We start from the raw sequence: 20,869 nt of genomic DNA, 5'->3' as shown, positions 1-20,869 counted from the left end.
CTCGGTCTCGTGACTTGAAAAGACTTCTTCGAAGAAAAACAACTTGTAACACTCCGAGCCCAACACTAGATGACAGGATAATGCACAGCATGTGTATCTGCAGCTACACATGCCATCGAACATATATATATATATATATATATTTGTTAAGTACTACATACAAGATTTCTAAACACACACACACACACAAACAGCACACGCAGTGGTCCCTGCATGTGGGAAGGGCTATTCAGTGCTTATGACTATTGATGAGGATCCCCTGGAATAGAACTACTGTTCATAGAGCAAGGGTTCTTGAAACAGGGAGCATAGTCACAGCTCAGATAAAGACAGCAACTATATGTTTCCTTGTCAAGGAGATTGTTTTAAGATCTATTCTTCCAGCTGCCTTTCAGGACGGATCTGAATACTGTTTTTCAGTCTTTGAGTCAGGCATAAAGTCTTAGCAAATTACTTTATTGCAAAGCAACAAACCTAAGACCAATGTTTCAGAGAAAAAGTGAGTTCTCACCTGGAGGTCTGAGGAAAGAATACAGATTTTTCAAGCTGTTGTGAGTTTGAGAACAGTACCTCTGCTCAGGCAGCACCACACACCAATAATGTGATAAGGATTGGTAGAATGCGGTCATTAAATATGGTCTTATGCAGTAAGAATTGGGTAAAGCAGGAGTATTGTGGTAAAAGCCCAGTGAGGCTGGAAGAATCTCCAAAAGGAAAAAAACTCAAAATTTAAGCCAAAAATACAGCTGTCTCCCGTAAGAGATGGTAATGCCTATGTGAACCTATTGAGGTGTGAAAAAAGAACGACAACCAATAAAAAACGATTGAAACAATTGATTTATTGGACAACTTTTAGGGAATTTGATTGTTTTGTTGCATGGGTGATGGCTTCACTCTTCTCATAAGAGACACAAAGAATTAGTTCCCAAAAAGCAAACAGCTTTGAGTAGTATACACAGCGGGCCCACAATAATTATATTTCTTCTCCTTCCCCCAACTGTATGACAATACACATTTTTACAGACAGAACAAAAACAGAAAATTGACACAAATCCGGATTTTTATCTCAGCATTTTAGGTCTGTCCAATTTGTAATTGCTATGTGTCTTTAGATGCTGCCTGGCTTCTCGATTGCCTGAATAAAGTTCTGCTGCACTGCTGGGGGTAGAGGGAGTTGTGGCAGGTTTTAACTCCGACAGTATACACAAGCTCTTGGAATTGAGGTTTTAGACTTATGTACAGCTTGGCAGTAAATATGGCCAGGCATGATAGAAATGACTGGTCCAGTTTTGTGCATGACAGTGTACTGCCTCAAGTACGTCCCACAGTGCTATGTTTAACACATCAATAAAAAGACACTGCCTCAAAGTGAGAGATGGTGACTACCAATCCCATGAGCTTCTATGACATGTAGACAGCTGTATCTTTGGTTAGGTGTCTCAACAAATGGGTTAATATTCGTAACAGGAACATTGTGTACCTGTAAGAAGTGGGAACGGAGGATGCTTTTTACAGATACACTAACTAACACAGGGCAGACCGCTGGTCTCGTTAGGTTTCACATTCACAATCCCAACTTCATGCAAGACCATTAAGAGACTTGGGGCGCAGCACAAAGTGCTATAGCATATTTATTGGGCTTCAGTAATAACTCACTATAGATGTAAAATGCAGTGGCCAATTAACCAAACCCTAAAAAATGTAATGGCTCATTTTCTCTTTTGTAACTGGAAGTGCTGTATACCTTTAGTATAGCTAGTTGAGTCTACTTTTGCTAGACTAACCCATAGCAGCTTATTCAGATTACAAATGGGTAAACATTTGTTTGTGAACTGGTGAGATGGGCTGAAAATGGACTCTTCCATGGTCACCATCGAATGACTAGATAGCCACTTGTGTGACTTACAAGGACAGTCCAGTTTTGGTCAGCTCTGTCTTGGTCAGAGAAAATAAACAGGCCATTTGGGCGAGAACAAAAGGTGGCATGTTCTGCAAGACTGATCAGAACGGTAGGCCATCAAGACTAGAAGACCAACATCTTACCTGCACTGTTGCAAGTTTACAATATGCCATTGAGAATTGTTAAGAATCTGCATCTCAAAAAAGCTGGAGCTGGCAGAGAAACTGAAAAGTGTATTTTGTCTAGGACACCACTTTCTTCCATAGCTCAACGATCTGTATTTTAATTAAACATAGGATCACTGCTCACTTCTCCACAGTTGTTTTATGGAAGTGTTTTCAGTAGTATGCAAGGATTACCACATTGGGTGCATACATTCATGATATACACTCGAAAGGGTGCGTTCTACAGAGTACACCTATTGATTACGCAAAGGTTGTAGCTTGCAGCAAGTCTCTTTGCTTGCTATGCTGATTTTTGAAAGAGGAGTTGCAGAGAGAGCAAGGCAGCAGATAAACTCAGTTGAGGCCACAAGAGTGTGGGTGTTTGCACACTTCCTTGCCCAATTGCTATACTGCTCATGTTTGCACTGAGTTGTCAAAGCAGCACCAGGCAACAGTAGATTATGCTGAGAGGTTGCAGAAAGATGGCTTTTTGGGGTGTGGAAGACTACAGAGAGGAGCGTCATGGGGGAAAAAAGAATACATTTAGGAGGAATCCCTGAAACAGAAAAAACAGTGACACTGAAGAAGGCAAGGGGATTGGACATGGTGGTAATAGCAGGAACTGGTATCAGTAGCTAAACTCATGAGGAGAAGATGGAAGGAAAACTACAAACACAGAAAAATTAATTTTCTGTTAGGGGCAGAGACACTGAAGGAGGGGTGTTTTTTTTGGCAGGCTGAAAACCAGGAAGACTGACGTGGGGGAAGAATCACTTGTGACAGGGTGAGGGTGGAACAGAGATGGTGGGAACCACAAGGAAAAACCATCTCATGAGTACACAATATTATTGATCATTTGCAAAGGGCGGAACTCTACAATTCATAAATATTTTATCACCCATATTTTTTGTTACGGTGCAAGGTTTGTGATCACATTCACACCTCTGCCCATCTGTGCTACAAAAATAATACCCGGTCAGGAGATAAGGTCCATAGTGAAACCATACCGCACCAGGATGCTACAAGTTGATATGGCCCTCTCAGCAGTGATTATTGCATAAATACATGAAGGTAGTACAGGGCAGTGGGATGATTTTTGCCATATGACATGGTGCGTATTTGCTTCAATTCCCACTGAGGACAGAGATATCCATTTCTACTCACTTTGAAGCTACTATTGCTTTTCAAAATTGTCAATTACTTTGCAAACCATTCACCATCTGTCCAACATCGTCTTGCTGCATGGCCACATGACTTGGCATAACCAACTGCATTATTCAATTTATGCGCCATTTTATACAGAATGTTTAGAAATGGAGCATTTTCAGAGGTTTGTTTTAGTAATTAGGAAATGTATTTGTCAATTAAGTGAACGGCAGAACGATTCATTCCTGATAAAGATCAAATATCATCCTTTTGTCATTTACCAAAAGACACAACCAGAAGCTAAGGAAGTGACATCTTTGGTTTTGAAGGCCCAATATGACATGGCTGCCTCCATCGGTCAGTTCACAACAAAGAGATGGCGACAAACCCTTGCTGTAACATACTTCTGACTGCAATTTTACTACAGTACGAATGGCTACATTTCAAGGGTTGCTCCCAAAACATTCATCTATTTCAACACATTACAAATGGAAAAAGAAACGAGGCGCATAAATGAATGTAAAATGACCCACTTTACAACTCTGACAAAAAGGCATCTGAAGAGTCAGAAAGTGATCGCGAACTGCCCCCTGCCAGTAATAATCCAACACTATACTCTAGCACACTAGTCAGGCATGCATGCTATGTCATCATCGTTTTTTTTGCTTAAATTCAGCGTTTTATAATTTATCGCTGTTGCACGCTGAGACAAAAACGTGCAGCTTCTGTATCTTGCCCCTTTCTATTTACCCAAAAGTAAGTAGAACAAGCTGAGAATTAAATATTATAAATTCCAAGATAAATTCCCATTTCTTTCTGTTCCTATTTCCTGGACAAGCGGGCTTCCTCGTTAACACTTCTTCAGCTGCAGACTCAAAGGTGTGTTTAGCTTTAGAACAAAGTGGTTTGAGAGCTAGGGCTTTGAGGGTACATTCGGGTCAACAGATTAGAGGTCTTGAGTTGGAAATTCCATCAGACAATGTTTACACTGTCCGTAACATTCAGAATGTAGGCACTAGGGTTTAATATCTGAAAATATTAAACAATATTGTCTTTTTTGTGTGCGTTGACTTCTTTCCTGGGGGTAGTCTCACTCCGCCGTGCCAAAAGGATATAAGATTAACCATTCCCTGGAAATGCATGTCGTTTTCAAATACTCATCCAGTGTCTCAAGGATTTACTCGTGCAAATGCTATGCAGAGTACAGGGGTTCTTCCATCACCCCAAGTTGTTTTCAAGTTCAACATCCTTGGTTTATATGCACACATCCTAGACTGAAGAAACACTTATATTAAGGATTCAGGTTAAAGTTCACACAAAATGAAAGTAAAGAACTACAAAATGTCTGGTGTCAAAAATAGGTTATCTTCAACAAGGTACCCTTTTCGTTTTAGAACAAAAAAAGCACTTGTTAAATTATAGAAAACTAAAAACATCCTCTATGCAGCACAGGGCTCAATAGGTGTTTTTTCCTGCACGCAAATACAATGTTCAAGATAACGCAAAAGAAATGGGTTTTGTGGAACCGGACATATGAAACACAGCTGAAATGGGAAACCTTGCCACAGTGCCACAGTGCTTTACACGTGGCCCCTAGCTTTGCCCTACATTCACTCTCCGTTTCCTTTCAGATCTACGGCCACAAAAGAAAGACATCTTAAGCACACAGTGAAAGGGTGAACGCACTTTGGACACACACAAACACATACCACAAATCCCAATGAAAAATTACAAAATCCCACCTTTTACAAACGGTCTGCTAACAGAAAAGAAAGAAAAAAATCTCACCGAAGCAGATGGCTATTTCCTACCGTAAACTAGCATACAAAAGTTGTACATTCCACCACTCTGTAGAAGTTGTCATCCTTTCATTGTAGGTCACATATCTGATGGCTCCTTCTGTCCACCGATTTCCATTTTTGTTAGGTCTTGGGCCAGTTTGCCTTCAATGCACTTTTTGGCTCGGATTTCATTTGTTCACAGATGATGTCAGTTCTTCTCTTTCGTGGCCACTCCCTTTCCTAGTAAGGGATGCCCTTGCAACAGTATGAGAATGACCTGAGAAATGTTCACACGCCTGAAGACGGCCATATTGGAGCTTGTGTCTAAGTACAAAGCACACAAGAGGACTAGGTAATATAGAAATGTGTACCTACTGTAAAGTCAGCCAGAACCTATGAAGGCTTTTTACCAAAGGAGGTTTTTCCCTGTCCTCTGCTTCACGGGGACTTCCTGAAGTCGATGCAGTGGTCAAATGCTTTTTGACACTGATTACACTTGCATTTAATAATTAGACATTTTCATGTATGTGATATTTGTACCAGTGCAAAAACATTGCCAAGAACAGCTTGTCCCCATAGGTGTCCAAAACCCTTGGATTACAGTTCAAGCAAAGGCTTATGCTACAGGAACAGTGACTGTGGGCGAAGCAGTTTTCTGAGCTGCAGGGACTTCCGAAGAGGGTACAATTGGCTCTGTTGGTTCTGGTTCAGTTTCTTTGTTGTCATCCTGGTCTTGGCTTCCTTTGAAGGCCTCCTGAAGTCGGTGACGGCGCTGAACTTCAGCCTTGAGGTTCTCTAGGTCCTTTTGGCTAATGCAAAGAGTACAAACATGTTATTTACAAGTAATATCTACACTCTTCCATTAGGTTACTGTATGCATTGCAATTATATAGTGCTTCGTACACCTGAGCACCTAACTGTGCAAGTGGAAAATAAATTACTTTGTAGGAGGAGCCGTAGTAAGATTCCTACATTGCTATAGGTATTAATGGTATGCTGTGCTCGCATGATGGCATAGCTTATGCTTAAACTCCCAATACCTCACTCCTTTTCGCCTAAGGTTGTAACAACAAAAATAAGATAACAGCACAACTCTGGTCACCATTTATTGCATCTAAAACAGCCCTGTAGGCCACATCATAGCGCACACTTTCATAAGCTGGATCCCATGGAGCAGTGTGCTAACCAGCCGCAAATCGCTTCAGCGCCTCAGTAGGGGCGAGGAGGGTTACTTAAATGAAATTGCAAAACAATACAAACTGTTGTAACCTTTACCACATTTATTTTGTGAGCACTCAATGAATGAGCGTAAGATTCGACTAAGTGCTCAGAAAAAAAAATATTGAATCCATTTTTGGGACCCAGTACTGTTTCTTGCGCTTTGGAGCCCGCATGCGTACATGTACATACACATAAAGCACATCTATGCAGACATTCCTGCAGGTTTAGGAGACTAGTGAACACTCCTGGTAAGGGTGGTGGTTTCAATCCAGCTTGAACAGGAGCAAGTAAAGGGTTATGAAAAATGATGGGATTTCCTATATTGTTTGTCTGAAGGAGAATTTGGTGAGAAATAACCAAACTAGTGTACTTGTGGTTACCAACACAGCCTTACATGACGCATCTATGCATCAGAGTGGCCAGAAAAGAAATGTAAACATCTGAAATGCTCCAAAGAATTCAATCAGCTTCACTAATTTCACCAAAACTGAGTCATAGCACATAGGGCCATCCTCTCCTATTTGGTGATCAGTTTGATAAGAAGACACACATAGGCTAGCGTGTCACAGGGTAGGAGGCACACTACATTATCTGAAGACGCATTGTAATGTAAAGAGATGTTTGCATGCATCCATGAAAATAGATTTCAAAGTTTAATGTAAAATATTTCATGCTCTTAAGCACCACTGAATAAGAATAACTAGTTCCTCTGGGTTTCACTTCGATTGCAAGGCACATAAACAGATGCTCTTTCTAAAGCATAACAGTGCAATAATCTCTGTGAATGCCACAGCTGACTGCTTGCTATATGTAACTTGATGCATGCCAATGTTCCTAAGCTGAACACCGACAAGGCGGGGGCTGTTTTAGTGTGAAGCTGTGACCCCGCCGGGATTCCCGCTGCTTGCTGTCAGAAACTGGCAAGTAACTTGCACTCTTACAAAATGTTGCCTTTTATTTCTCCCGATTTGACCGGACTTTGAGGAGGGAATTCAATGCATATGGGCTGCTTTTGCCCCTGCGATTTACGCCGGCTTTCCAGCATCAGTAAAAAAAACTTCAATGGAGACAAAACCTTGCAGTAGGGCTAACCGCAGGCCTACCAGGTCTTATTCTGTGACGAGCACTTGCGCTCTCTTACCCTGCCTCCTAGTCACTAAACAGATGGACTTTATTATCATTATTTGTCTGGCTCATCGCTGTGCTTCCAAGCCTAGGATCATCCTTTCTGGATGACAATCTTGTATGACCCAATCGTGCACTTGAGACACTATCCCAAATTATCCTGACACATTTAGCATACCCACCTGATGTTCACCTGTTCTCACTGTTCATGCCCAGGCGTTGCAAGGCTCTGTACCTACAGCTACTGCATCAGTGACCAACGTCTCTTAGGAAAGGAGAGAATTCATATTCTGGTGACCAGGCCTTCTCCACATCGGCCATATTCTAGCAACCCTGTATTCCTGGGTATATGTGTGCTCTGCAAATTTTCTCTCGTTCATTTAATCACCGCACTGCAAACTTGAAAATGAGATGCAGGATGTCATCAAATGAACGGTTTCCCCATCCCCAACTATTACTGGTTCTCTCTACCCTTTGTGCGCTCCTATTCAACCCTCTTCCCTAACGCTCCCCTTCACCCCGCCCCCCCCAACGCCAAATCTGTACTGTGAACCATCTCTTTCAGGGTGTTCTATTGATCTGTAACACATACATGAACAATTCCACCCAGTATAGAGGTAAAGGAGGGATTCTAAACACCAGAATACCTCTGAACAATGTAGTCACAGCAAACACTGGAGGGACTACAGATGAGGGACTACTGCGAGCACTAATGGGGCGAGTTCTCTTAAAACCCCAGTAGATGATCACAAAACCCCTTTTGTGCTGCTGAAGCGTTACATGACAAATGGATGCTGCCCACAGCAAGTACGCATTCACCCTAACCCTCTGTACTTACGATTTCCTTCTCCAGAGAGCTTCCTGGGATGGGACACACAAATGTTCCCGACATAGTACTCTTACCTGGAGTGAATCTGGTGAAACCCAGTACACCCCTACTTTAGCCAGACAGAGAATTGAAGAAACTGGAAGACAAGATCCCAAGAGTGCCTGCTTTGTCAAAACACCATAGCTAACATCCTAGAGTAAGAACCACACTCCACCTGCCCTACTACTATTAAGAAAAAAACAGACTGTGCTCATAGCTATTTTATCCAGCACTTTTGTCCCTTTGGGTGGGCTAAAATACAGTCATTCTATCATCCATACAGCCTATGACCCTAATTCCTTGGTTTCTCCGAGTGATCCACAGCTAGAATTGGCTTTCAGAAAATAACAGTGATTAAGCTGTTTCGTTTTCTGGGCCATCTAGATGGGTGGACTAGCTTGCAGGGACCTGCATGAGCAACCGGATTACATTTTTGACTGCGACCAGCAAGTGGTAAGTTATCAGTATTGTGGCGTTATGTCCAAGAGACAGGACTCGAGATGATTTGAAGAGGTTTTATTGGAGACAGCACAGTACCCGTCTGCAGCTCAGGCAACACAACAACCTCTTGTTACAATTCAAGATTCAGAACAATCCCATGCAATACTTGCATGAGACCATGTATAAAAGTAAATAAACAAGAAGCATTTAAAGAGAGCTACACAAAATAACACATGTACATCCATACACTCCAAGAGACACTATGAAAATGTAACTACAAAACGCCTTTGTCTAAAATATTGAGATTATGGGCCTGATTTAGATCTTGGCGGAAAGGCCCCACCGTCAAGTTTTTTACTGAAAACCAGTCCACCGCAGTGATGGTCCATTTGCCCGTAATTAGATGTTTGTTGTCCCATAGCTGAAAGCCTGTATGCGAACCGTCGCTTCCGCCAAGAAATACTACCCACGTTGAAGGCAGGCGATGGAAAAGGGAATGTCGGCGGGACCCCAGCAACCCCTTCAGCTCCGCAGATTTGGATGCGCCTTACCACCAAGTAAAAAGTGGCGGTCCGACCTCCTCTTCTGAGCTGGCAGATTAGGCAGGAAATGGATGTGAAAACTCACCTTTATTCCCAGGTCCACTTCTGTTTTTGACTTGACACAACTGGACAACACCTGCCGTCACTGCTGCCACCGACCCACAGAGAAAACCCAACCCCGGCAACCCCCTCCCACCACATTATGGGACCCGAAGGTATGGACATCACATTGCCAGGGTACGTTTGGTGGGCAATGCAGAGGAGGTCGGGCCACTGCAGGCCCATACGTCACAGTTACTTTTTTTAATCACTGTGACATGCATATGGCTGGGGACACACTGACAACACGCATATCGCACACATATACACATCACTGTGGTGTCAGTATTCATTGCCAAGTTAATGTTGGCACCTCAATGACAGTACATTCAAATGGATTCCATATGTGTGCATTGAAAGGGGACCTGTACTGGTAGGTTTGTGCCATCTGTTGTGTATGTGAGTCAGTACGTGTATGTGTGTGGACTGGCTGGTTGAGACGGAGGGAGCTGGAGTGGGTGCTGTGGTTGTGTCCGTATGTGTGTCACTTGCATGTGAGATTGATGTGTTTTTTTAATATTGCCAATTTCTGATTGCTACTGTACATATATTAGTGTGTTACTTACCTCCTACGGGAGTATTGCCTATCTAGTATTTCAGTATTTGTGTCACTAAATTAAAGTACCTTTATTTTTGTAACACTGTGTAGCCCATTCATGTGTATAAGTACTGTGTGACTGTATGTGGTATTGCATGAGCTTTGCATGTCTCCTAGATAAGCCTTGGCTTCTCATCCACAGCTACCTCTAGAGAGCCTGGCCTCCTAAACACGGACTACATTTCACCAATAGGGGATACCTGGACCTGGTATAAGGTGATAATACCATAGGTCCTCGCCACACTCCAGGCTAGCCTCCTACAGTAACAGGGTGCCCCCTAAAGACCAGTAGAGAGGAGGAAAGTACCTGGTTTTTACCCAAACCCAGAGGAGAACTTTGGAAAAGGACTGTGCAAATCAAAGGTGGATCTGACAGAGGAGAACCTGCAAAAGAAGGGTACCAAGTCCAGTTCAAGATGGAGTCAGCTGTGTAGCACTGGAGCAGGAGGAGAGTTCCGGAAGTGATGCAGGCAAAGTCCCACGAAGGAAGAAGAGTTGCAGTCAGTCACTGGTATTGGAAACCCACCAACAAGCCTTGGCAAAGGCAAAAATCACAGATGAAGAGTTGCAGAGCTGCCGGGGACCAGCAAGGTTCAGGGGGACTCAACCCAAGGAGGGGAGTCCCAGGTACCCCTCAGCAGTGAGGAGAGTCGGAAGACGAGGATACTGCCCCCCCACAGGCAACTCACAGGCATAGGAGTTGCAGTGGGGCCCACTCAGCACACCTGGAGAGGAATCCCATGTTGCTGGAACAGTAGGCTGGAGACTGCTTTGCAAGAAAGAGTGCAGGAGGCCGGGGCTACATGGAGCCTGAAGATCCCTTGGAAGAGGAGCCAAAAAGCCTTGGTAGCTGCAAGAGTCACGGCACACAGAGGTACTGTCCTGCAAGGAAAGACAAGGGCTCACTGTCTCCCAAGTTGGGCAGTTGGTAGAGAGGACCAAGGGGACCTCTCCAGACCCCCACCTGTGTTGCAGGATTCACAGTTTTGCAGAAGAGCATTCACACAGCCAGACGTCATTGCAGTTGGTGCCTGCAAATGCAGGGGGAGTGACTCCTTCACTCCAAAGGAGTTTCCTTCTTGCTTCTTGTGCAGGCTGAAGACTTGTTGCCCTCAGAGGATGCACTACCAGGGAAATGTTGCAGTTGCTGGAAGGAGCCGGAGAAACAATGTTGCTGAGCCAAATCATCGCTCGAGTTGCAGATTGTCGGTTCCTGGAGGGTCCAGTTGCAGTTCCGGTGGCCAGAAAATGAAGTTAACGATCCAGAGGAGTCCTGCTGGAATCTTGCATGTCGAATCTGAAGACCCACCCTGGAGGGAAACCCTAAATAGCCCAGGAAGGGGGACTGGTCCCCTAGCAGGGTGGCCACCTATCAGGAGGGGGTTGTGATGTCACCTGCCTGATGTGGCCAATTGGATGCTACCAGGGGCCTCTGCCCACCTTGGATTCAAGATGGCAGAATCAAGTGGCCACCTGGAGGAGCTCTGGGCACCACCCCTGGGGTGGTGATGGGCAGGAGACGGGTTACTCCCCCATTCGACTGTTCAGTTTTGCATCAGAGCAGGGGCCGAGGGTCCCTGGACTGGTGCAAATCAGTTTATGCAAGGAGGGCACCAAATGTGCCCTTCAAAGCATTCTGGTGGCTTGGAGAGGCTACCACTCCCAAGCCATGTAACACCTATTTCCAAAGGGACAGGGCGTTGCCTCCCCCTCCCAAAGGAAATCCTTTGTTCTGCCTTCCTCTGCTTGAGCTGGTCAAGAAGCAGGAGGGCAGAAACCGGTCAGTGGGGTGGCAGCAGACTGGTCTGCTGGAAAAACCCAGAAGACAGGTAGGACCAATGCCTGGGGTTCGCTAAGGAGCCCCAAGAGAGCATGGAATCATACAATCAATACTGGCAACAGTATTGGGGTATGATTTCAACATGTTTGCTACCAAAGATGCCCAGGTTGGGAGTTACCATTATGTAGCTGGACTATTTCCTTCGCTGACTTGTCCTCCAGTCAGTGATATTTTTACATCCTTGGTGGTTGGATTTCACACCAGGTTTGGCACCCATTTGACATTTTCTTCTAAGGATTCAGAATTTTTCGCTACTATCATACTTACCCATCAGGATTGGATGTGCAAACCTCTTTGGCATTAACCACCTTTCTGTTTATCCTCATAAGTAGCTGGACATAGGTAGTGACCTGTGTCCAGTACACGGGTAAAATGGCTTACCCGCACTTACGAAGTCCAGTAAAATGAAGCTGGAGTTTATAGGGGCACCTCTACTCATGCAGGGGTGCTCTCACACATAGGTACCTGCACCCTGCCCTCTGGGTTAGGAGGGCCTGCCATAGGGGTGACTTATAGTGATCTGGTGCAGTGGCCTGTAGTGAAAGGGTACATGCACCTTTTCACGCAGGCTGCAATGGCAGGCCTGCAGACACATTTTGCATGGGCTCCCATGGGTGGCAGAATACATGCTGCAACCCATGGGGAACCCCTGGTGCCCCAATGCCCTGGGTACCTCTAAGTACCACATAGTAGAGACTTATATGGGGCCACCAGTATGCCACTTGTGGGGTGAGTAAAGTCCCAAGCAACCAAATTTAGAGGGAGAGAGCACAGTGACTGGGGTCCTGGTTAGCAGAAGTCCAGTCAACACAGTCAAAACACACAGACAGCAGGCAAAAAGTGGGGGTAACCATGAAGAAAAAGAGGGTACTTTCCTGCAGTTAGGAATGAAAATGTCACTTACCCAGTGTACATCTGTTCGTGGCATCAGTCGCAGTAGATTCGCATGTTCTGCAATAGCTCGCCATCTGGTGTTGGGCCGGAGTGTTACAAGTTGTTTTTCTTCGAAGAAGTCTTTCGAGTCACGGGACCGAGTGACTCCTCCTTTTGTCTCCATTGCGCATGGGCGTCGACTCCATCTTCGATTGTTTTTCCCCGCAGAGGGTGAGGTAGGAGTTGAATTGTAGTAATAGTGCCCATGCAATGGAGTGACTAAGTATGCACCTATTTAAGGTTGAGATGATACATATAGAAATAATTGAAGGTAACTTCCAAACTGCTACAGGCTCCCGGGGAGGCGGGTGGGCACATGCGAATCTACTGCGACTGATGCCACGAACAGATGTACACTGGGTAAGTGACATTTTCAGTTCGATGGCATCTGTCGCTGTAGATACGCATGTTCTGCATAGACTAGTAAGCAGTTATTTCCCCAAAAGCGGTGGATCAGCCTGTAGGAGTGGAAGTAGTCTGAAATAATGTCCTTAATACGGCTTGACCTACTGTGGCTTGTTGTGCGGATAACACGTCTACACAGTAGTGCTTGGTGAATGTGTGAGGCGTAGACCATGTGGCTGCCTTACATATTTCTTGCATTGGGATGTTTCCTAGAAAGGCCATGGTAGCACCTTTCTTTCTGGTTGAGTGTGCCCTTGGTGTAATGGGCAGCTGTCGTTTAGCTTTAAGGTAGCAGATTTGGATGCATTTAACTATCCATCTGGCTATACCTTGTTTTGAAATTGGGTTTCCTGCGTGAGGTTTTTGAAATGCAATAAAGAGTTGTTTAGTCTTTCTGATGTTTTTTGTTCTGTCAATGTAATACATTAATGCTCTTTTGACATCTAATGTATGTAGTGCCCTTTCAGCTACGGTATCTGGCTGTGGAAAGAACACTGGAAGTTCCACTGTTTGATTTAGATGGAACGGTGAAATAACCTTTGGCAAAAATTTAGGATTGGTCCTTAGGACGACTTTATTTTTGTGTAGTTGTATAAAAGGTTCCTGTATAGTAAACGCCTGAATCTCGCTTACTCTTCTCAGGGAAGTAATGGCGATGAGAAATGCCACCTTCCAGGTTAGGAACTGTATGTCGCAGGAGTGCATGGGTTCAAAAGGTGGACCCATAAGTCTAGTTAGGACAACATTTAGGTTCCATGAAGGAACAGGTGGTGTTCTTGGTGGTATAATTCTCCTAAGGCCCTCCATGAATGCTTTAATGACTGGTATTTTATATAGGGAAGTTGAATAGGTAGTTTGCAGGTATGCAGATATTGCTGCAAGGTGTATTTTAATGGAAGAGAAAGCCAGATTAGATTTTTGTAAGTGAAGCAAGTAACCCACTACATGTTCTGGAGTTGTGTGTAATGGTTGTATTTGATTAATATGGCAGTAGCAAACAAACCTCTTCCATTTACTTGCATAGCAGTGCCTGGTGGATGGCCTTCTTGCTTGTTTTATGACTTCCATACATTCTTGGGTAAGTTGTAAGTGCCCGAATTCTAGGATTTCAGGAGCCAGATTGCTAGATTCAGCGATGCTGGATCTGGGTGTCTGATCTTTTGGTTGTGCTGTGTCAACAGATCTGGCCTGTTGGGCAATTTGATGCAGGGTACCACTGATAGGTCTAGCAGCGTTGTGTACCAGGGTTGCCTTGCCCAAGTTGGTGCTATGAATATGAGTTTGAGTTTGCTTTGACTGAGTTTGTTTACCAGGTAAGGAAGGAGAGGGAGAGGAGGAAAAGCGTAAGCAAATATCCCTGACCAGTTCATCCATAGGGCATTGCCTTGGGATTGTTTGTGTGGGTACCTGGATGCGAAGTTTTGGCATTTTGCGTTCTCCCTTGTCGCAAACAAGTCTATCTGAGGTGTTCCCCAGAGTTTGAAATAAGTGTTCAGAATTTGGGGGTGAATTTCCCATTCGTGGACCTGTTGGTGATCTCGAGAGAGATTGTCTGCGAGTTGATTTTGTATCCCTGGTATAAACTGTGCAATTAGGCGAATTTGGTTGTGAATTGCCCAATGCCAAATTTTTTGTGCTAGCAGGCTTAACTGCGTGGAGTGCGTCCCTCCCTGCTTGTTTAGATAATACATTGTTGTCATGTTGTCTGTTTTGACGAGAATGTATTTGTGAACTATTATTGGTTGGAAAGCTTTTAGTGCTTGAAAAACTGCTAGCAGTTCTAGGTGATTGATATGCAGTTTTGTTTGATGTACGTTCCATTGTCCTTGTATGCTGTGTTGATTGAGGTGTGCTCCCCACCCTGTCATGGAAGCATCTGTTGTTATTACGTATTGTGGCACTGGGTCTTGGAAAGGCCGCCCCTTGTTTAAATTTATGTTGTTCCACCATAGAAGCGAGAGGTAAGTTTGGCGGTCTATTAACACCAGATCTAGAAGGTGACCCTGTGCTTGAGACCACTGTGATGCTAGGCATTGTTGTAAGGGCCTCATGTGCAGTCTTGCGTTTGGGACAATGGCTATGCATGATGACATCATGCCTAGGAGTTGTAATACCATCTTTGCCTGTATCTTTTGTGTTGGATACATGCGTTGTATGATGGTGTTGAAATTTTGAATTCTTTGTGGACTTGGAGTGGCTACTCCCTTTGATGTGTCTATTATGGCTCCCAGGTATTGTTGTACCTTGCGTGGCAGAATTTTGGATTTTGTGAAATTGACGGTGAACCCGAGTTTGAAGAGGGTTTGTATGATCTGATTTGTGTGATTTGAGCACTGTATGAACGAATGGGCCTTGATTAGCCAGTCGTCCAAATATGGGAACACATGTATTTGCTGCCTTCTTATGTGTGCAGCGACTACCGCTAGACATTTGGTAAAGACTCTTGGTGCGGTTGTTAATCCGAAAGGCAGTACCTTGAATTGGTAATGTATTCCTTTGAATACGAACCTTAGGTATTTCCTGTGAGATGGGTGTATTGGTATATGGAAATAAGCATCCTTGAGGTCTAAAGTTGCCATGTAGTCGTGTAGTTTTAGCAATGGCAATACTTCTTGTAGTGTGACCATGTGGAAGTGGTCTGATTTGATGAAAGTGTTCACTACTCTGAGGTCTAGGATTGGTCTCAGCGTTTTGTCCTTCTTTGGTATCAGAAAGTACAGTGAGTAAACTCCTGTGTTTATTTGTGTGTTTGGCACTAATTCGATTGCATTCTTTTGCAATAGTGCCTGCACTTCTATCTCCAGGAGATTGGAATGGTGTGTTGTTAAATTTTGTGCTTTTGGTGGTATGTTTGGAGGGAATTGTAGAAATTCTATGCAATAACCATGTTGGATAATTGCTAGAACCCAAGTGTCTGTAGTGATTTCCTCCCATGCTTTGTAATAATGACCTATTCTTCCCCCCACTGGTGTTGTGTGGAGGGGGTGAGTGACATGTGAGTCATTGTTTAGTAGTAGGGGTTTTGGGGCTTTGAAATCTCCCTCTATTTCTAGGGAATTGCCCTCCTCTATATTGTCCCCGAAAACCTCCTCTATACTGTCCCTGGTAAGTGGACGGTGTTGCTTGTGAGGTGCTGGCTTGTGTGCTTTGACCCCGAAACCCCCCTCGAAAGGGCGTTTTACGGAATGTGCTGTAATTCCCTCTGCTCTGCGGGGAGTAGAGTGCGCCCATGGCTTTGGCAGTGTCCGTATCTTTTTTGAGTTTCTCAATCGCTGTGTCCACTTCTGGACCGAACAGTTCTTTTTCATTAAAAGGCATATTGAGAACTGCTTGTTGAATCTCTGGTTTAAATCCAGACGTTCGGAGCCATGCATGCCGTCTGATAGTTACAGATGTATTAATTGTCCGTGCAGCTGTATCTGCAGCGTCCATGGAGGAACGTATCTGGTTGTTGGAGATGGTCTGTCCCTCCTCAACCACTTGTTTCGCCCTATTTTGGAAGTCCTTGGGCAGATGTTCAATGAGATGTTGCATCTCGTCCCAGTGGGCTCTGTCATAGCGCGCAAGTAGTGCCTGGGAGTTCGCGATGCGCCACTGGTTTGCAGCTTGTGCTGCGACTCTTTTACCAGCTGCATCGAACTTGCGGCTTTCTTTATCTGGGGGTGGTGCATCTCCAGATGTGTGAGAGTTGGCCCTTTTCCTAGCTGCTCCTACAACAACAGAGTCTGGTGGCAGCTGTGTAGTGATGAAAACCGGGTCCGTAGGAGGCGGCTTATACTTCTTTTCCACCCGTGGTGTGATTGCCCTACTTTTGACCGGCTCCTTAAATATGTCTTTTGCGTGCCGGAGCATACCAGGGAGCATAGGCAGGCTTTGGTAGGAGCTGTGGGTGGAGGAGAGTGTGTTGAACAAGAAATCATCCTCGACCTGTTCTGAGTGGAGGCTTACGTTATGAAATTGTGCTGCTCTAGCCACCACCTGAGAGTACGCGGTGCTGTCTTCTGGTGGAGATGGCTTTGTAGGGTAGGCCTCCGGGCTGTTATCTGACACTGGGGCGTCGTATAGGTCCCATGCGTCCTGATCTTGGTCACCCTGGCTCATGGTGGTGTGAGCTGGGGAGTGAGATGGAGTTTGTGCTGGTGAAACGTTAATCACGGGCGGAGGAGAGGGTGGTGGTGTAATTCTTTTAACCACTTTTGGTTGTGGTGCTTGTTCCGTCTGGAACTCCAACCTTCTCTTTCTCCTAATGGGGGGAAGGGTGCTTATTTTTCCTGTCCCCTGCTGAATGAAGATACGCTTTTGCGTATGGTCCACATCAGTTGCTTGTAGCTCTTCCTCAAACCTATGCTTTTGCATTTGGGAGGTTAGCGAGTGCTCTTCTGTATAAGAGCCTGAAGCTGGGTCGCTTGCAGTTTGTTTCGGCGTTGAAACTTTGTCTGCGTGTTTTTTCGGCTCCGAGGTGACTTTTTTCCTTTTCGGGGCCGAAACCTCTCGGCGTAGATCTGTTTCGGTGCCGCTGTCTCGGCGTCGAGCCGTGTCCACACCGGTATCTCGGTGTCGAGGCTTGTCTCCAGCACTTTCTCGGTCCCGAGAAGGCTGCGTGCCGGTGTCTCGACCGGAGTCGGACGATCTCGGCACTGTTTTGGCCTTTTTCGGGGCCGACGGTCGGTCACCGAATTTATGGGTCGAGCCATGGCCTGGTGGCAGTGGCGTCCCCTGGGCCTTGTAAATGTTTCTCTGTGTGTTTTTCGACGTCTTACTCACGGTTTGTGTATCGTCGAATCCTTCGGAGTCTGAGTCTTGGATCGAGAAGGTACCTTCTTCTTCCTGTTCCTCGAACTCCCGTTGGGCTGTCGGTGCGGACGCCATTTGAAGTCTTCTGGCTCGACGGTCTCGGAGTGTTTTTCGGGACCGGAACGCACGACAGGCCTCGCAGGTGTCTTCGCTGTGCTCAGGTGACAGGCACAGGTTGCAGACCAAGTGTTGGTCTGTGTAGGGGTATTTATTGTGGCATTTGGGGCAGAAACAAAACGGGGTCCGTTCCATCGGCGTTCTTCAGCACGCGGTCGGGCCGACCAGGCCCCGACGGAGGATCGAAAAACTACCCCGAAGGGCACCGGAGCTCTTCGATCTTCGATGCGGTGTGGAATCTAAGTACGCCGATCCCGAACGCAACAATACCGACGAAAATCTTCCGAAATTAGCTAATTTTCCGTTCCAAAACTCGGAGCGACAGGAACACGTCCGAACCCGATGGCGGAAAAAAAACAATCGAAGATGGAGTCGACGCCCATGCGCAATGGAGACAAAAGGAGGAGTCACTCGGTCCCGTGACTCAAAAGACTTCTTCGAAGAAAAACAACTTGTAACACTCCGGCCCAACACCAGATGGCGAGCTATTGCAGAACATGCGTATCTACAGCGACAGATGCCATCGAACACATAATTTTGATAATGGACACAATTCATTAAACATATGAAACACACATTTTGCCGAAGTAAAACTAAGATGAATTTTGGGATAAAAATGTCACTTGCTGCTGCACAGTTTTCTCCACCTCTAGTACTTGCACTCAATCTCACAGGAGGCAGGCTCCCAAAATACACATCACAAATCTACAGAACTGTAGGAGGAACTCTGGACCAGAAGGCTCAGGAACAGGCTTCACTCTCACCAAGCTTACCTTAGGGGAATGAAGAGAATCCCATTGATGACATTGAGCTGTTCCAGAACGCTGGACATACTGGGAGCAGTGAACTAAAACCAGAAGAAAATGAAATGCTATTACTGTTTCATTAATGTAAAGTGGTAAGGTGCCACTTAGCACAAGATTCAGGCTAAGCCCGTTTCCTTAGGAGAAAACCCCCTGAAAGAGAGAGAGAAGAACTAGGTTTAAAAATACCATTCCTGATAAGATAATGATTATGGCACAGTAGACAAATCTAAATAGAGTGTTTTGGAATTTAGTAAAGAAACATGAGGATGCACATGGACATGAATGAACAAAAGGCAGACATTAGGAAGCAAAGAGAAAAATGCTGAGAGGGGATGCACAGCTGATCAGGATTAAAAAGGTAGGTGGTTGTGAAGAGTAATGTTATTGAAAATAAACAGCAGTGCAACTGCAGATGAAACAAGTGTAAGAGACCTGAGGGGGTAAGTAGTATCGACTATGTGCAAGTAGATCAGAAAGGTAACAAGATGAAAACATTGAAAACACAATGCAGAATGAAAAAAGGAGACAGGAGTTATGGGGGTCACAGTATAAGATGATATTTTAATGCTGTGAAATGAGACAAAGGGACGATCATGAGGATTTTATAAAGATGAACTTAACATGTTTTCCAAGTGGAATACTTGAGGAGAAAGCCAGCAGGATTGAGAATAATGACCAGACTATGGAGAGGCATAAAAAATGAGTAAAGTAGTAGAAGAGAAATCAGGAAAGGAATAAGAATAAGGAAAAGAAGTCCTGTTGGTTGGGGCTACTTTCTAAATAGTGAGCACGAAGAAAGGTTTAACAGAGAAAGAAATGAAGCGACAGCAACGTGCATTTCGTAATCTCTCTGCTTCTAGATATCCAATTACTTTGTCTTTCCTGAATGGGTACAAATGAAATGCATCACCGGTGTCCTTTGCTGTACTGATGATCGCCTGGAAATGCATGGAAATGCAGGGTGACTCAACAGTTTGATCAGCAGACATCTGACCCTAGCAGATTGCAGTTACCTTGAGAGGCATGATATTGGCATTGGATCCATTCTTATAAATCTCGTTCATTGTGCGCTGAAGGGCCACTGCTTGTTGTGTGAGGTGTTTCAGGTGCTCCGAGCTCTCTTTTGTCTTTTCGTGCTGTTCTCCAAACTGAAAATTAAAGAAAATGATTTCATTTCACATGATGGTGAATTTCAGTAGTGGGCATTGATTAACCTTCCACTGCAGGTCACTGAACAAAACAGATGCTTTGCCAAAGTAGACCTTAGCTGTGCCCATCTGGTACCAGGCTAAAGTCAGGTATAGAACAGTGTTTTCAATCAGTAAGTAAGGACCTTGTTTTAAAAGCAACATTTTATAACTTTTGTTTTCACATTCTTTTTTGGAACCTGGCATCAGACACATAAATGAAATGAATAATTTGAGAGACGGCACTGGACCAATACTATCTCTTTTCTGAATCTTTCAAACACCATTGCACTTAATATACCAAAGGACAGGCTCCAGTTCTGGAGTTGCGTTTCCCGAAGGTCTGGCCATGTTCTGATTCCGTACTCTTCTTGCTAGTACTTACTCCCTTCAGAAGGCTGTAAGCCTATAAAAATTAATACCAAGGTTCTATCCAGGCAGTAATGTATGGAGCTATGGCGTGTGACCCTGGCAGCTTCCGAGGTCCCTGGGAAATGAACATGGTCTTTGGTGCAGGGCCTAATCCCCTATATAGCAGCATCTACAGGTTAAAGGGGAATCTGATTTATCATACAACAGCATAGGAAACCCGTGTGCACTTATTGACTAGTAAGATACCCTTCAAGAAGAGAGACTAAGTTATTATAAGATAAATAGGGACACATGCAAAAGAGAGTGAGAACAGATGCCTTCGCTTCTCTAGTGGATGTACATAAGATGCAGTTTTGCAGGTTCCCCCTTGTGGCAGTGTGTGAGCATGGCAGTTTTCACAGCCCATGGTAGAGCTACCTGGCCCATACCTGTGCATGCACTACTAGTGTAGCTGGACCTGAGAATATTATTAGTTTGTCCAGGCAGAGAGAGGATGATCTATCTAGATTAGAGTGGACAAGGGTGAAGAG

The 20,869-nt window shown here is 44.8% G+C and overlaps 1 protein-coding gene across 4 annotated transcripts in view; it reads right to left on the bottom strand.

The window, feature by feature from the left end:
- Positions 1-819: 819 nt before the first annotated feature.
- CLUH (clustered mitochondria homolog) overlaps positions 820-20,869 on the bottom strand; it is a 231,278-nt gene continuing 211,228 nt past the window's right edge. For all 4 annotated transcript variants that reach the window (XM_069227015.1, XM_069227016.1, XM_069227014.1 and 1 more), the window contains exons 24-26: positions 19,794-19,928; positions 18,748-18,821; positions 820-5,800 (exon numbers count right to left, since the gene is read on the bottom strand). In XM_069227015.1, the coding sequence (XP_069083116.1) occupies positions 5,608-5,800; positions 18,748-18,821; positions 19,794-19,928 (402 nt within the window). In that variant the 3' untranslated portion in view covers positions 820-5,607. The remainder of the gene's footprint in view (positions 5,801-18,747; positions 18,822-19,793; positions 19,929-20,869) is intronic.

The sequence above is a fragment of the Pleurodeles waltl genome, chromosome 3_2 (assembly GCF_031143425.1).
Source record: "Pleurodeles waltl isolate 20211129_DDA chromosome 3_2, aPleWal1.hap1.20221129, whole genome shotgun sequence".
NCBI lineage: Eukaryota > Metazoa > Chordata > Amphibia > Caudata > Salamandridae > Pleurodeles > Pleurodeles waltl.
The sequence above is the reverse complement of the archived record's forward strand: the minus strand, read 5'-3'. Positions and strand labels throughout refer to the sequence as shown.